The 17,550-nt window shown below is 39.6% G+C and overlaps 1 protein-coding gene across 9 annotated transcripts in view; it reads right to left on the reverse strand.

The window, feature by feature from the left end:
* The window catches only part of ITSN1 (intersectin 1), a 209,186-nt gene that overhangs the window by 106,014 nt on the left and 85,622 nt on the right, over positions 1-17,550 (reverse strand). For 7 of the 9 annotated variants that reach the window (XR_009245151.1, XR_009245150.1, XM_058661672.1 and 4 more), the window contains exons 6-11: positions 16,763-16,942; positions 14,608-14,704; positions 11,558-11,658; positions 6,518-6,581; positions 3,858-3,995; positions 1,383-1,498 (exon numbers count right to left, since the gene is read on the reverse strand). Coding sequence is in view for 7 of the 9 variants with exons in the window: in XM_058661672.1 (XP_058517655.1) it covers positions 1,383-1,498; positions 3,858-3,995; positions 6,518-6,581; positions 11,558-11,658; positions 14,608-14,704; positions 16,763-16,942 (696 nt within the window). In the remaining 2 variants the exon portion in view is untranslated. Of the gene's footprint in view, positions 1-1,382; positions 1,499-3,857; positions 3,996-4,376; positions 4,491-6,517; positions 6,582-10,475; positions 10,626-11,557; positions 11,659-14,607; positions 14,705-16,762; positions 16,943-17,550 lie in introns of those variants that run through there. The other 2 variants (XM_058661674.1, XM_058661673.1) reach the window with 2 other exon arrangements.

Here is a 17,550-nt window from a genome sequence, read left to right on the forward strand (position 1 = left end):
AAACTGTGTTTTATGTTTTGTTAACATGTAGGTTCTTGGCCATACTCAATGCACAGCCTCACACATTGAAGATCTTCAAAAAGTATTTTATCACTGACAATTTAGTTATAAGAATACAAAGGAAAAGCTACTGTCTCAAGCAAATCAGTGAACTGATGCAGACTACAGCAGAATGACACTGACAAGGATTTAATGTAAGAAAATCCATAATACATTTTGTTTGCTGATTCATATCATCACTATACCATGAATAATGCATACCCACTTTATTCTGATAGTCTGATGGACTTGTCATTGAAAACCTGAGTTATTTAAAATAAGTTCACATTAAATTTAAAATAAGTTTCCACTATTAAGTAATTCTCAATTATTTCACATCCTGAAAAAATAAAGTGATTTTATTTTCTGTTTCAACAACTAGGAGTATAATGCAGCCACCTTACCTAAGAAACTTTTAGCCATCTAAGTTCTACAGAAAATACATATTTTATCTTAAATAACATATAATCAGATTTCAAGTAAAAAGTTACAAGGAGGGGAACCAGCGTTTAGCTGTAATGGATGATTTTGCCATCTGCAACACTGGCATCCCATTGGGCACCGGTTCATGACTCAACTGCTCCACTTGTGATAAAAGCTCTCTGCTGATGGCCTGGGAAAGCAGTAGAAGATGGCCCAAGTGTTCTGGGACCTTGCTCGCTGCATGGAAGACCTGGATGAAGCTTCTGGCTTCGGCTGGTAAATGCTGGCCCACGCAGACATTTGGGGAGTGAACAAGAAATGGAAGATGACTCGCTCACTCACTCACTCTCCTCTCTCTCTCTGTAACTCTGAGTCTCAAAATAAACTCATCTTTAAAAAGTTACAGCAAGAGCATTATTAGCAGGGTTCTTATTTCTTAATGCAGATCCAAATCCAGAAGTGTGGGACTGGCATAGTGGCATAGCAAGCTAGGCTGACAGCTGCCACTTCATATGGCAGTACCAGTTTGAGCACAGCTACTCAGCTTCTAGTCCAAATTCCTGATAATGCACCTGGAAAAACAACAGATGATGGTCCAAAAACCTGAGGCCTTGTCACTCAACTGTGGGACCTGGATGGAGTTTTGAAGCCTGGCTTCAGGCTGGTCCAACCTCAGCTATCAGTCACTTGAGAAGAAAACCAAAAGAAATCAAATCAGAAGACGGCTTCCCTCCAACCCCTTGGAAACTCTGCCTTTAAATAAATCAGTCTCTTTAAGAAGAAGAAAAAAAAAGCATTCCTTTCTGTCCAAAATCAGTTAAAGGAACATGTGTCAAAAGTTTAATTTATTTTTATGTTCATCTTCGCCTTAAAGACAATCTCTCAAACATGTAACTCAAAACCACAAAAGACCAACTTACCAGGTAATTTCTTTTCTAACTGTTGTTGCTCATCTTCTAACGCTGGTTCCTCTGGTAACCTCTGGTCTACAGAGGTTGAGCTGATGACAGATATACCACTGCCAGACCGAACTCTCCTGCAAACATGGGAGGAAAAAAGATACACAGAACAGATTCACATTAAGCTATTTTGGTAGAACTAGGAAAGTTGTGAAAAGGTCTTAAGATGTGGAGCAATAACCAGCGCAATGGCAAAGCCTGTACCTATGGCACTGGCATGGTCAAGCCCCACTCCTCCACTTCTGATCCAGCTTCCTGCAAATGCAACTGGGAAAGCATTCTTTCCCGGAAACAAGATGACTCAAGTGCTTAGGTCCCTGCAGCGCCGTGGGAGATCTGGAAAAAACACCTTGTTCTTGGCTTTAGACCAGCACAGATCTGGCTGTTGCGGTCATTTGTGGAATGAATTAGTGGATGGAAGATCTCTTTAAACCTTCCTTTCAAAAAAAAAATTAGAGAACAAACATCTAGAAAAGAAAAGAAAAGAAAAGAAAAGAAAAGAAAAGAAAAGAAAAGAAAAGAAAAGAAAAGAAAAGAAAAGACGAGACGAGACGAGACGAGACGAGACAAGACAAGACAAGACAAGAGAAGACAAGACAAGAGAAGACAAGATAAGACAAGACAAGACAAGACACTGGTGCTGCAGGTGGCGGCTTTTCCTGCTCTCCCCCAACACCGGAGAACTCTCCTATCATGTCTAGTGAGCCTGTGCTTCAGATCAGGAGAAACTTCTTCAGGCAAGTGATTAATGAGAAGGAAGTGGCTCACTCCCTAAATGCCTGAAACAGCCAAGGCCGGGCCAAGCCACAGAGGAGGTGAGAAACTTCTTCCAGGTGGCCCACACGGCTGGCACTTGGGCCACTCGTCCGCTGCATTACCAGGCATATTGGCAGGAAACTAGATGAGAAGTATGGCAGCCATGGTCAGCATTTTTATTATCTCTTCAATGTGTATAATGCACAAGCACAATTTCCTTGGTTTCTTTTTTCTTTTAGATTTATTTATTTATTTATTTTATTGGAAAATCAGATATATAGAGAGAAAGAAAGACAGAGAGAAAGGTCTTCCATCCATTGATTCACTCCCCAAGTGGCCAAAACAGCCAGAGCTAAGCCAATCCGAAGCCAGGAGCTATGAGTTTCTTTCCAGTCTCCCAGAGAAGTGCAGGGTCCCAAGGCTTTGGGCCATCCTCAACTGCTTTCCCAGGCCACAAGCAGGGAGCTGGATGGGAAGCAGGGGCGCTAAGACGCAAACCGTTGCCTGTATGGAATCTCAGCATGTGAAAGGCGAGGACTTTAGCCACTATGTTCCTGCACTGGGCTCCTTGCTTTATTTTCTATGTACATGCTCAGTTTCTCTTTTACCAACATTTATTCCTAAAACGTCTGTTGAATTTTTTATCACAACAATCTTTTGGTGTCTTATTTTGTTGTGTTATGAGTAGTACAAGCATTTGCAGAATAGAATGGGCACGGGATTAACATAGAATGTAAACAGAAATCCTTGGACCGGCGAGATTGACAGTGTTCTAGAACTTCTGAAACCACTTAAGCAGAATCCTCAGAGCATCCTTCACATCAGGGACCCTGAGATGACAGCATCCCCAGGAACTGAGGTGGTGAGGAGGTGCGGCTTCTCCCCTTATCTCCCCATCCCTCCAGATACAGGAGGAAGAAAAAGAAAATTTTAGAACAATGGTCCCACCCACTTTTTCCTAATCCTCCATCCTTCCTATCTGGTTCAATTATATAAACATCACAAAAAAATCTAGAAAGAAAATTCTCTTGTATCTCAGTTTCCAGCAATGAAAATCACTGCTAGGCGTGGGGGTCTGGACCCTCAGCCACAAGGCTGTGGTCGGGGTAGCTGTGCTGGCCCAGGCTTCCAGCCCCATCCACACTGCTAGGCAGGGGAAGGGTCCTGGGCTTGTGAGCTCTGGGGTCTTTGGGGTATGGAATTACGGCCTAGGGAAATCCATTGATAAGGCCACTGTACTTGCAGGTGAGGAATGAATCCTGAGTGACAACCAACAACAGGGCCACTGTACTTGCATGTAAGTGAGGGGACTGAGACCTGGTGGTCTAGAGGGGAAAATCCTCAAGATCTTTATGGGTCAGACTGGTGCACCAGCCCACACAGGAGTCCTGGGTTGGGCTTGTTAGTACGGAACATGGCTGACCACCACACGCCTTATCTCTGCCCCTGCCCTGTCAGATACAGGAAGGAAAAAAGAGAATGTCAAAACAATGGTCTCACCCACTTTCCTCTAGCCCATGACCCTTTGCACCCTAATCAAATCTGTAAAAATTATCAAAAACAAAATTTAAACAATTAAAAAAAAAAAAGAAAATCATTGCAAGATGCACTGTTAACAAAGCCAATTTGGAATCCACATGGTGAGCACATAATTGCTTGTAAGAGCCAAGTATTCCTTACCTAAAGGAGGGTGGAATGTATTCTGGAGGCAGGACGGGGGGCAGTGGCTGGCCAGACATAGCTACATCTATGAGGTGCATAGCCAGGATAAATTCTTCCGCTGTGAGTTTTCCATCTTGATCGATGTCTGAAAGATTCCTATTCAATGAAATGTTCATTGTAATCTGGTTTCATGAAAATGCATGCCTCATGTTATTCATGAAGATTCAAGAGTTACTGTTTTTCTTATTCTAATCTTTGGCCAAATGAGTCCCTCTGTGCTTCTCTGTATAAACAGTATCTATTGTATATCATTGACAATATAATGATTGCCTGTATAGTTAGGACAGAGCTCAATTTTGACAACAATGTTAACTGTGTTTATAATGATACTCCCTTCAATTTTTGTCAGCTCAGTTAAACCATGTCAAAATCATATTCTATGTATTCTCTTAAATCTGACACACTACGGGGATGGCTGTTTTACAATAAGTCTTTATCTACAAAAGCAAATACGGGCATATAAGGCCACCCCCTAACCTGGGTCCAGAAGGGTAGACTTTCATGCTCTCAAAGTACAAATTCATGCAGTTTCCTCCTCCTCAATCTTGGAGTCAGCTTCCATTTTTATTTACAATGAATCTTCCTAAGTAGCTAATTACAATAAATAAAAATTACTTATTAAGTACAAAAATGTGATTTTATTTTAACTTCTAGATACGAAAAGGAGATGCCCAAAAAAAATATGTATATGCTCATCAGAAAGTCACCAGGACAAAGATGCACAGAGACTGGTTTGTCTGTGCCAAGCATCAAGAACTTATCCTCTCTGTTTAAAGGTGCTTCCAAAGACCATAACTTTTTAAAGTGAGATTTAATCTTTGAGTCTCGACAAACATACTCATTGCATAACCTCCACCTCAGCATGCAGAACAAAATCAGCACCACCCACGCTTCCCAAGTCTCTTTAGGGTCAACTTGTGTCATTTCCCCTTAGCTCTTGCAGCCACTGATCTCTGTTTCAGTTCCTCCTTCCATGTTCCTCTACATTCTCCTTTCTTTTTTCCCCTCCTACTACTATCCATCCTTTTGATAACTCAGAGTAGATGGCAGTGCGAATTCTTATTTGCTCCCCCCTGCCTTTAACACTTAAGGAAAATATCGTTTTAGCATGCAGGAAAATATAGTGCATTCTAATAGCAGAAGCTTTGAGTGTTTTTTTAAAGAAAGTAAGTTATCAATGAGAACATTTAAACACTCATTTCAATATATTCTGGTGTCATGAGACCCCAAAGAACTGTCAGCCATCCTGCATAGATGTTAGACGGGAAGGTGGTATTTCAGAGGCCCCTGGGGTACTCATACTCTGGTTAAAACAGGTCTGGTTGTGTCATAGGTACAAAATCTTCCAGCTACTCTGCTCAATTGCAAATGGATGATTTTTAAATCTAGAGCTGAATGGAAGAGGTAAGGCAAAGGGAGCTGCTCAGAACCTGGTCAGTGTGCTCTGCATGAAAATCAAACATAGCATGTGGGCACTGTAGATGAGGTTCATTTTCCAGGTACAGCTATAAACACAGAACTAAAAGAGGCACACTTCTTAAGCAGCCATCCCAGTTAATATTCAAAATAAGGAAGCCTACAGAATCAAGACAATGTTCATCCCTTAATATTCAAATATCTACAAATTCAAGACGTCATGCATCTCCTCATGAAATTACGTACTTTCATGGGGCAGCTTTGACAAGGCAAAAAAAAAAATCACAAAAACAAACAAGTAAACAAATTAAAAACGCTTCGGTCTGATCAGTGGTTTCCAACCAAGTACCTGTAGACATTATTTCTGATGTCCTAACTAGGTAGAGGTCATGCTCTTGACATCTGACCAGTAGTCCACAGGTCAGAGATGCTATTAAACATCTTACAGTGCACAGGATAAGAGAATGCTGGAGCCCGAAAAGTCAACAGGGCAAGGGTCAGAGATCTGCTCTATATACAAATACCAATTGATGGGAAGCAAAGCAACAAGTCAAACAACTCCAGTGGAAAGCAGTAAGGCCATTAAGAAACAACAGGAAAATGCCCTGATCTGTCATCATGGATTTTGGAGAGGAATTACAGAGAATTAGAGAGCAAAGCACAAAGGAATGAAAGATTAAAATAAATGTAAAAGATGCACCAACGAAATACTGCACAGGATACATTTGCCTTGGTCCTAATTTGAACAAATAAATTAGTTTTTAAAAAGTACAAGGCAATCTATAATTTAGACATTGTCTGATAAAGAAGACTACCAAATCTTAGGTGGACTATTGGTATCATGGCAATGTTAACACACACACACACACACCCTACCTCTTTTGAAGAACTGAAGTGTGTACAGATGAAATGATAACAGTAATTGATTTAGATTAGAATAGTTGGGAAGCAGGAGAGGAGAAAGATTGGCTGTTAGTTGGAAACCAAGGAGCTGTGTTAGGAGTTCTTGATAATTTGCTGTATTATCAAAATCGGTATGGGGAAAAAAAGAGGGGTGGTCATCTCAATTTACTGAAAATGAAACACAGCAGTTATCTCTCTCCCAACCCCAAAAAAGCAGCAGTCTTAAAAGCTCATGAAGCCAGGCCAACCTAAGAATCAGTTTCTATATTACACAAACCATAGAACTTTTCACTCCTTACCATATTGAAGCCAACTGAGCCTGTGGTAAACTTGATTGCATGAGAATAGTTCTTGCTTGGGGACCTACACAGATATTATAAAAAAGACACACAGATGAGTCAGCAAATACTCTGTAGCATAACCAAGCCTTGTATATATAAACTATGCAATCCTATGCAATCACAGCACTTTAAAACATGTTTTTTCTACTATCCTGGAGGCATTGTAAAATGGAAATTGAGTCCCAATGAAGAAGGAGAGAAACAGCATTGCATATCATTTGACACATAGGAAATTGTTCTCAATGGATGTTTAATGAGGAATGTGTAAACGACAGGAATTCTAAAAACTATATTCTGCCCTTATGCTGGGATAACCATCTGTGTTTATATTGGATTTTTATTTGCACAGCTGAGACTTATTCACTTTAAAGTCAGTTATCTTCTGCCAGAGCCACCATGAAATGCTTCTACCAAGACCAGCATCAGATCAATTCAGGGAGAATTCAGAGATGCCAAGAGAAGAGACTTCAGAGGGACCCCTTCTGACTATTTCATCAGACAGACATTACGGGGTGGGGGAGGATTGGGGTAAATTGCTCAAGGCTGTGCAGCCGGCCAACTATTACAGCCAGAACTGGAACACATTTCCTACGTGGGCCAGAAAAGAAAAAAGTGATTCCTGGAATTTCAATTCTTCTTTCAAAATCAGGTCTCATTTCTTAAAGCCATTACAAATAGCTTTGTTTCTGGCATGAAACCAGCTTTAGCTATCAGAAGACAGCTGCAATGCAAGATTCTGAGTGTTTAAATAAATCAGTGTCATGGAGAAAGCAGACTTATTTCCAGCACTGCCTCAAGGTGTGGTCCCAGGAAGGATCGTGGAGAGGAGAACAGCAGCAATTAGAGTGGGGAGATATCCATGTGTAAAAATGCTTGCTTTTAGTTACATTGATTTCCAAATATTACTTCATCAAAACCCACGGAAGTGGGTGTGCTGTTGTACTGCAAACAGGAGAAGCTGCCAGTATTTTAGAGTTACTACAGGGTTCCAGCACATTTGCTCCCAGAGAACAAGGGAAAAGTCCAAGAAGCACAGGGGACCTTGGGCTCTGGGTCGAGCGTGGTTGACGCTGCAGAGTGACATGGGGGAGGTAGCTCTGTCTCTGGTAGGGATCTTAATTTTCTCATTTGACAGGTCTCTTCCAGATGAATAAGTCTATGACCCAGCAAGAAAACCACAGCACTGAGCGTAGCACACACAAAGTGCTCAAGATGGTAGTTCACATTAGTGATAATATTTAACTTTTGCTTACAAAAGTTACTAGAAAAAAGAAAGAAAAGAAAGCACATATGAATATATGCATGTGAACACAAAGGCACATGTATATGGCTGAAAATGCTCCCAGTACTCAGAACCTAGAACTCCATCAGCATCCTGGAAGCCTCCCTTTGCTTCTCTTCCAGTATTAGCTCCCACAAAGGGGAGCTTAATTTTGAGCCTCTCAGTTCAAGGAAAGCTTCAAAAAGTTCACAGAAAATCGAATTTAAGTGACATTTATTTTGGTGGAAAATATTTTGAAATCCATGAATACTTTTCTCATAAGACACAGTTTCAGAAACTTCATGAATACTCCTCCCACTAATGAATTTCCAAGTTTTTCTGGGCCAAAATAAACTTTTCTGTTTATTTTGCTTTTGAGTGCCTATATGTCTGCCTGGATTATTTTGCTGAATATATTATCGTGTGTAGTTGTAGAACATTAGCCCTCCATGCCATACAGTGCATGCCATGCAGTGATTATATTACAACTTACTATAATGATGGGTTGTCAGTTTGGGACTATCACGAATACTGAACATTCTAAAGTTCAGGTGAATATTCCTGTTAGGTGTGTGTGCTGTGCGCACAGTCCTGTGGCACACTAGAATGAGTCTGCAACATGGTAGGTAGACTGTTGAGAACATCAAAGCAGAATGAGCAAAACTTTCATAAAGGCTTTAATTTATGTCTCTAGCAATTCTCCCCATTCCAGAAACAAAATTTCTGTTACATGTCAGAGTTTAACCATATCAAATAAACAGGATAACAGTAAATGTGGATCCACAGTTCTACACCTGGACATCAGGAGACCTGGGTGCCAGCACTGACAATGTAATGTGACATGAACAGAATGATTTTAATTCATTAAGTATGAAATAAAGTGCGGCTTGCAGGCCACACCTGGCCTGCTGTCAGCCAGTGCAAATAGTGTTTTTTTTTAAAAGATTTATTTTATTTTCATTACAAAGTCAGATATACTGAGAGGAGGAGAGATAGAGAGGAAGCGGAGCTGCCGGGATTAGAACCAGCAGCCATATGGGATCAAGACGAGGACCTCAGCCACTAGGCCACGCCGCCGAGCCCTGCAAATAGAGTTTTATTGAAATACAGCCATGGCCATTTCATTATAGCACATTCTTTGTCAGTTTTTGTGTTACCATGACTAGTGAGTCGTTGCAATGGAGAACTTAGGTCCTATCAGCCTGAAATATTTACAATCTCATTCTTTACGAATGTCTTCTGAACCCTGCACTAAATTATTGCAGTTGTCTCTTGCAATTCACACACCTGACTCTATAGTTCTGAACCAACACTGGGAAACATTAGGGCAGATCAGCTTCAACTAAGCTAGCATCCTAGCATAGCAAGATGGCTTAAAAACTGAACACGAAGTGCACAGAACTTTCAGCCAGAAACCCTCGGCACATAAAAGGATATCTTAAGTTAGAGCACTAGCTGGAAAGGGCATGGGATGACAAACAAGTTTGTAGTTCACAAACTCCAGTATGGGCAGAGTCAATTACATGGAATTAATGCTGTATTGCAAAGATTAAGTATAACATCCTGATTAATAGATGAATCTGGTTACAAATAGCATTGTTTCAGGAAGCCACAAAATAAAACTATTTGTTGAGGAGGGGTTAGCGTTGTTAGGATTATGGAGATACCAATAAAGCTTTAATTAAAAGAAAGGTACTCTAGTTTGTCAGGCTGTTTTTCTTAAGCACATGCAATCACACACACACACAAGTTGAAGCAGAAGTGCCCACCTAACCAGCTTAGGCCAGCTAAATCAACACAAGTAATGAATTACTGTGGTAGATGTTACAACCAACTGGGTTAGCTTCACTTCCTACCATGGACTATCATATTAAGACCAGACATTTTTACTTTCTTCTGCTGGGAAAAAACGATGACGTTCTCACCACAGGTCTAGTCAAAATCACATGGCACCAAATAGATGTATATGAAAATAAAAGACAAGGATACTTAAACGATGGGCATTTGCTACAGGCCAGAGAATAGATTGGGAGGCTGAAGGTTAACTGCAGTGCCTATAATCATGTTCCAGTCAAACCCACAGGCAAACACAACTAAGCAAAAGTGACAGTACAGGGACAGCCTGGATTCTCTGTAAAACACATTATTTGTAACCCCCACAATTAAACTGGATTTCCAAACACTAGTGTTAAGCCTGTCACAAATCTAATGTTGAGAAATATTATACTAGATTAAGAAATACAATGATGTGTGTGCTACCAAAACGCTTCTTACTTCCTTTAAAACAATACTCCACATAAAATCAGGAAGGAAGAAGAATAAAGATTTAGACAAGCTAAAGTATCCATTTCTTCTGTATCTTACATTCTGGGTCTTTTTCTGCATTTTACCAATGCACATTTCATCCTCCAGTTGAATGCACACTGCTCAAGACCCTAAGCTTACAGAATTATTTTCACAGCATGATCAACCATCAACAGATTAGCTCTGTTTCCTTGAATAGTCAAGCTTGGCCTATAATACATTCTACATTGATTCACAGTAAGTACATAAAAACAAATTTAATTAACTGATTCCCATGTTTAAATCCGCTGTCATAAATTATTCTTTGTGACATGACTTTACAAAGGTCTGTTTTGAAAATAAAAATCGCACCTTAGGGTCTTGCTGGAACAAAGGAGTAATAAAGGCTGCAGATAAACAAGAGCAAACTCTGTTTTCTCTCCAGTATATTGCAATTTTTACTTTCTGCCTCAGATATTTAAAAGTTCTAAATGTTCAAGTGCTTGGTTCATTATCTTTGGAATGTAGAGACTGCATTTCATTCATAAATCACATATCCTACCAAAAAAGAGAATTTCTGGATCAATGTCGCATTTGAGCACTATTTTAATTCACTTACAGCATACACCAACAATGTTCTGAAGAATTCGCAGACTCACAAACACAGGCAGTTTTAGTTTGTATACAGCACTGCTATTTTACTATGTGGGAGAGGTGCTTTGATTGACTCAATACTCCTTGAACATCCCTATAAACTAGACTGGGCTTACATCCTGTACACAAAAGAGACAGTTACTGTTTTAGCCAGAAGTGAATGTGATATACAAGGAATTTCTGTCCATTTTACTATTGGCCCTGATACTCTTTTGGGGAACAACAGGAGATCAGATCCCTTTAAAGTCTCTCTCTGTATCTATACAGATGTATCAATCTAGTGCTATATAGGTACATTTAGAAATTTAGACAGAGCTGGATAAATAGACAGATACAAAATCCTCACAGATAGTATCCTGAAATTCTTAAGACATGGATAACAGAATGATTTACATTTTTAAAAAATTCATGGCAATCATATCAACCACCTCTAGCCTTGTACAGGCACAAAATTAGGTTTAAAAGAGGTACTCTACAGTTAACTGCAGAAAGTGGATTCAGTACATGCCACTAGTTTTTAATTCTCAGCAATGCCTCCAGTGCCTGGAAATGTACAATGGCCTTCAACAGCCAGTCGCAGCTCGACCTTCCACCCCCAGGAAGCAGTGTGGCAAACACCTAGAGCACAGGAGAATATCCTATCAATGGAGCTACCAGTAGATGAGAACTCAGAGAAGCAGACACAGAAAACCCTACCTAGAATGGAAGAAATAGAGAAGATATTTGGATCTACCTTGTATTCAGGATCTAGACACAATTTATGCAGATTTATTCCTACATTTATTTGTGTTTGTAAATACCTGTTAAGTGTCCACTCATAGTTTTGTCATGACTATTGAATAACTGCCGGTACTTCAGTCTCGATGACTGAGGGACAGCCCATTCCGCTGCTGGAGGGGCACTGTGAAAGAGAAGGAGAGAAAGAAGCTCAACCTGAGGACATTACTGAAGTGCTTCTAAAAACAGTAAACTAAGAACTTTCCTAGCTTAAAAAAAATCTTACTTGATACTATGTTTCTGCAATCATTATTTGTGAATTTTTTGTAACGAGCATTTCCCATTTTTGAAATGACAAACATTTCTGTCAATGGAGATAAGCTCATTATGTCCCAGAATTAAAAGTAAACTCAACACATTGTTTATGAAAGTATTTGCAGTTTCTACAAGGGTAGGGAAAGTCTTCTTGGAACTGAGATGACCAAATTTATGTATAGGACTTTGTTTCTTCTTTTGCATATAAGATTTATTTATTTTTATTGGAAAGGTAGATTTACAAAAAGAAGGAGAGAGAAAGATCTTCCGTCTGCTGACTCACTCCCCAAGTGGCCACAATGGCTGGAGCTGAGTTTATCTGAAGCCAGGAGCCAGCAGCCAAGAACTTCTGGTTCACCCATGCGAGTGCAGGGTCCCAAGGCTTTGGGCTGCCCTTGACTGCTGTCCCAGGCCACATGCAGGGAGATGGATGGGAAGTAGAGCAGCTGGTATACAAACCAGCACCCATATGTGATATGAGCCTGTGCAACGTGAGAATTTTGCTACTGAGCGATTGCACTAGGCCCCTATCCTGTGTGTAGGTTTTTCCAGCCTCCCAGAACCTTTTTATTTTGGTGCAGAGACAATGTTGATGGGCAGGCAGCTGTCTGAGCAGTGAGGACACCTGCATTTTATATCAGAGTGCCTGGGTTCCAGGTCTGGCTCTGCTCCCAACTCAAGCTTCATGATGTTCTGCCCTGGAGAGACAACAGGTGATGGTTCAAGTGACCGAGTCCCTGCTGCTAATGTGAGAGACCAGAACAGAGTTCTTGGCTCCCCATGTCAGCCCCCGGGGCTGAAGTTACTACACATATTTGTGAAACGAAGCCTGAATGATCCAATGGGTGGGAGCTCTCTCTGTCTGCTTCTCAAATAAAAACAAACAAAAACTTCATTTATAAAGTGCCACTGAAATTTAAAAAAAAAAATAAAAAGATTACTTAAGACATTAATTCTCCAGAAAGTTGAACTTTCTATCTGCCAACATTCAGGACCTTTTTCTTACTTCAGCAAAATTTTGTGATTCTGGGGCATTTAAATTCCCACTCAGTGGAAGGCTTCCTAGAGAGAGAACACAACGCTTCCAGGGCCATGGCCAGGTAAGAAACCAGCAACAGATGGAGCTGCCAGACATCGTGGCCCTCTCCTAACCTAGGTGCCAAAATCCTAACGCAGAGACGTCCACCAGCAGCAAGCGCAGGCCTGGACAGCCTGGGCTTGGTAGGAATCTAACCAATCATGAAGCTAAGAGTGACAACAGAATTTCACTTCCTGGACAGAATATAAGTAATGACCATTTGCAATTTCCTTTCATACCCAGAAAAACATCAACTTTTCACATGTAATTTTCAAAACTTATGAAATCTTTACCCATCATTTATGTCATTTCTATACATTTATACTTACAATACACAGTTCATGAGACATAGAAGAGTCCCCAAAGACTTGAAAAATACTATGTAATAAATTCATGTTTTTCAATTTTTAGGAATATTCAATATAAAACACTTACCATGATCTATTCTGCTGAGAGTATTTCTGTGAGAATTCTCTCATTTTAAACTAACGACTACGTTGCTGATTCCAATGCCTGTTTGCCAAGGAACTGACTATATCGATATCTTGTTCCTACACTCCAGGAATGCAGGGTGTTACTCACAGAAGTCGGCTCGGATTACACTTATCAACGCATGGTTTTCTGCCAAACTCGTAGAAGTTTCACAGAGTGAAACTCAGCAAACTGCTGCCCTTAAGATAGTTGATACACTGCAAAAATTTGCTAGAAACTTAAGCTACTAAAAGATGGTAATGATTATTTAAAAAAATATCTTAATAGCACTAAGGTTTACCAATACCGAGTGTTCATAGTAATTTTATAGATTTCAAAATCCTTTGTGAAAAAAATCAGAGAAAATGTGAAATTTCAACATGGGATAGGAAAAAGGATAAGAAATATGGAACTTGGTGTCAGTTGATAGGAGCTTAAATCTCAGATCTTCCTCATACAGAGCTGTGAACTCTGGGCAAGGGCTGTAACTTTGCAGGATGTGCTTCCTGGATCACAATCTTGAGCTTAAGCAAGGGTACGAAGATTCTGGACCTGAATGGCATTAATGAAGTTCCTGGCAAAGTGGGTATGTAATACATGTTTGAGCATGTTAAGAGTAAAAACTTCAACACAATGCCTGTAAGTCACAATTAACTGAAAGTTTTCAGAGAAATTATGCATAGTTAAGGACACATTCCTTGAAACCAAAAAGAACACAGTTCAGTTCTGAACTCTGCCATGTATCGTATTATCTTGGGCAAGTTACTTAATATATTTGAGCTTGATCCTTACCTACAAAATGGAAAAAGAAGAGTCATCTCATGTGGAACAAAAAGTGTACTTGAAAAGCTTCTGGCATAATTCTCTAACAATACAAACTTTGTAAGCTTAGAGTACACTGAATTAAAAATAAGATCATTGTAGCTCTAATCATCACACAAATTTTAAAAATAAACTTCAAAAGGATTAACAGGCAATTCATGTGCTTTTCTCTACTTCACTATCTTTAACCATTTTACTACTCCCTATTTGTCACCTTCTTTAAAAGCAACAGAGGCCCTTAAAGAAGTATCATGCGCTTCATTTGTCATTTCTGCAACAAATGATACAATTTTGTGACATAATCTGGAACAAAAGAGTTATCATTAGCATTCTACAGGATAAAAGAGGACAACAACAAAAAAATGTAACTAAATCCATTTCCAAATTTATAAGTGAATCAGATAATGGCTTTAACCAAACTTGTCATTTGAAAACAAGCAAGCTTACCTGGCAACGTCGAAAGATTGTGCCTTCTGTAATTTAGTGTTTAATTGTGACCCTGGACCAGATCTACTAAACGAAGAACTCTTTGGCAATGTGGCTGCTGTAAAAATAAATGTTAGATAATTTTAATACAAGAAAACAATAAAATGCAGACATGAAATCAAAGGAAGAAATATTCCCTAAATTTTTTTTAAAGATTTATTTAGTTTTATAGGAAAGGCAGATTTACAAGAAAGAAAAGACAAAGATCTTCTGTCTGCTGGTTCACTCCCCAAATGGCCAAAATGGCCAGAGCTGATCCAATCCATGGCCAAGAACCAGGAATATCTTCCATGTCTCCCACGTGGGCACAGGGTCCCAAGGCTTTGGGCCATCCTCAACAGTTTTCCCAGGCCACAAACAGGAAGTTGCATGGGAAGTGGAGCAGCCAGATACAAACTGATACCCATATGGGATCCTGGCACTTTGCAAGGGGAGGATTAGCCAACTGAGCCACTGCACTAGGTCTGATATTTCCTACTCTTAAGAATCCGGACTCAGAGGCACAGGCAATAGCAGAGCAGTTAAGAGTACTAGCCTTGAATGTGCCAGGATCCCATATGGGCACCGTTTCTACTCTCGGTGGTCCAAGGCTTTGGAACACTGCACCTGTGTGGGAGACTCAGAAGAGGCTCCTGGCTTAGGATTGGCTCAGCTCCAGCCATTGCAGTCCCTTGGGAAGTGAAGCATCGGACCAAAGATCTTCCTCTCTGTATATCCTCCTTTCCAATAAAGAAAAAAAATCTTAAAAAGTATCTGGACTCAGACAGTTTATTTTTTTTCTTATTTTTGTTTAGTTTTTTTGTTTTGCGTATTTTTTTAAGACTCAGAAAGTTTATCATCTCTGTATTCTGTCCATCTGAAACCAATTTTAGATTTACCTGTCTTACTGAAAATCATGTTACTAGTTATTAAATCTGAAATCCACATAATGTTATTCTTTGCTAGGGTTTCAGTGTCATTTATTTATTTGTTTGTTTGTTTTGTAAAGGGCCTGCTACAATAGCTACGGCAGTAACAATTTAAATACAGAAGAGAGTATTTCTGTAAGTGTGCTAAGAAAATAGGAGCAGATAACCTGTGAAGCTACACAGAGTCAGCTGTTCTGTCTGGTTCTATTCTGGCTAGTTGTGTGCAAGGGCACAAAAAAAAAAAAAAAAAAGCACTGTGACCCTTATTAGCCACATTCCTGGCTTGCCAGATGCCACCTCTGTAACTAGCTGTAAGATAAAGGGCGGCTCGGTGCATGGGCTCACTGATAGCACTGGCAGAACTGTGACACCTCCTTGCCTACCAACACACTAGCCATTGTGGTCATCTATCAAAGCAGGAGCAAGTATGACAAGACAATTAAAATCAAGAAGGTGACTTAGATTCTTGGACTGTAACTTAGAGACAATTCCCAACAGATGTAATAAATAAAAGGACCACAGGCACAGAAATGTTTCAAACATAATGCTAAAAACCACGCTGGCAAGACTGGAATTCATTCACCCATGTTCAAAGTGTTCACAAAAAAAATCCATAATGATACAAATTCATTAGTTATTGGACTTTAAAATCTTTTAGACTATCTACATTTATGGTTCATGCCTTGTAAAAAATTTTATTTATTTGTAAGAGCAACAGAGAGTAAAGACAGAGAGAAAGGGAGATATTTATGCTTTCTGTAAAGAAAAATAAAAACCTTAACTAAAACTCTCAAGTTAAATGACATTAACCCATTAACTTCTAAAACCTTTGCATCAATTAAGCATGTAAGTAACACTATGGTTCTAATACCTACAGCCATTTAATACAGTTCCTTCACCATTCTGCCTGATTAATTTGTCTACTCAAAAAAACACAACGCTCATTTTCTCCCAACCACATGAATCTATCCTGGGGAACTAGGTTTGTTTATCATCAATTCATAGTAGCTAAATAAAAGTAACCAATACATGAAAACAACTATCAAACTTGGGGGAAACTGAGAAACTAAAATCATCAATTCCTCCTCCCCCTCACACTAGCATATCATTTAAAAATAACCACAAAGTGAAGACAAAAGACTGAATGAGACCAAACAGCAACATACAAATCGCAAAACTTCAGTTGGTAGCTTCAGCAGACCACGTACCAGGATGGGCAAATGCAGGCAGGGGTTGTATAACAGGGGGAGCCCCATTGGCCAGGGGAGGCACTGCTGCTGTAGGGACAGAAGATACCAGAGGCGGAGACATGCCAACAACTGGAATGGACCCCATTGGCACTGGAGCAACAGCTGGAAGCGGCGGCATGCTGGGCATACTTCCCATACCTACAAAAGGGGGAGAAAAAAAAATCAACAGTCACACCTGATCCCATTTCCACGTTCAATGATGATTAAGGCAGTCCTGCTTGGAGAAGAAACTCCTTTAAAACAAGGTTACAAATTTATCATTTTTGAAGAACATAAAAACTTTCATAAAGGATTGCATCAAAAGAGACAGAGACTCAATCTGAAGAAAGATCAATCAAGATGACTATCAGTAAGAAAATTAACTACAATGGACTTACAGCTATCAAACACTCAGATGGACAAATTTGTTAATGCAAAATGGTACTTAAAAAAAAAAAGAAGAAGAAGAAAATCCTAACTGATCTCCATGGTAAAAAGCCTGACAATTCAGTCTACCTAACTTCATGTTGATTTAAAAAAATAAAAAAGCGGAAAGCCATGCATAAGAAAGGTCCTTAAAAGTTTAGAGAAAGTGCGTATTCTGAAAAGAAATGAGTGACTTTCACAATTCTTGCATCAAAAAATAAACTTTAATTCCATTTTCTGAAGTAGCTTGTGCTGCAAATTTCAAGTTAATAAAAATACTTGTCATCAGTCTGCCAACACAAAACTCGACTGAGGTTGAGATCATTTAAAGGTCGGCCTCC

The sequence above is a fragment of the Ochotona princeps genome, chromosome 3 (genome assembly GCF_030435755.1).
Source record: "Ochotona princeps isolate mOchPri1 chromosome 3, mOchPri1.hap1, whole genome shotgun sequence".
In the NCBI taxonomy this organism is placed as follows: Eukaryota; Metazoa; Chordata; class Mammalia; order Lagomorpha; family Ochotonidae; genus Ochotona; species Ochotona princeps.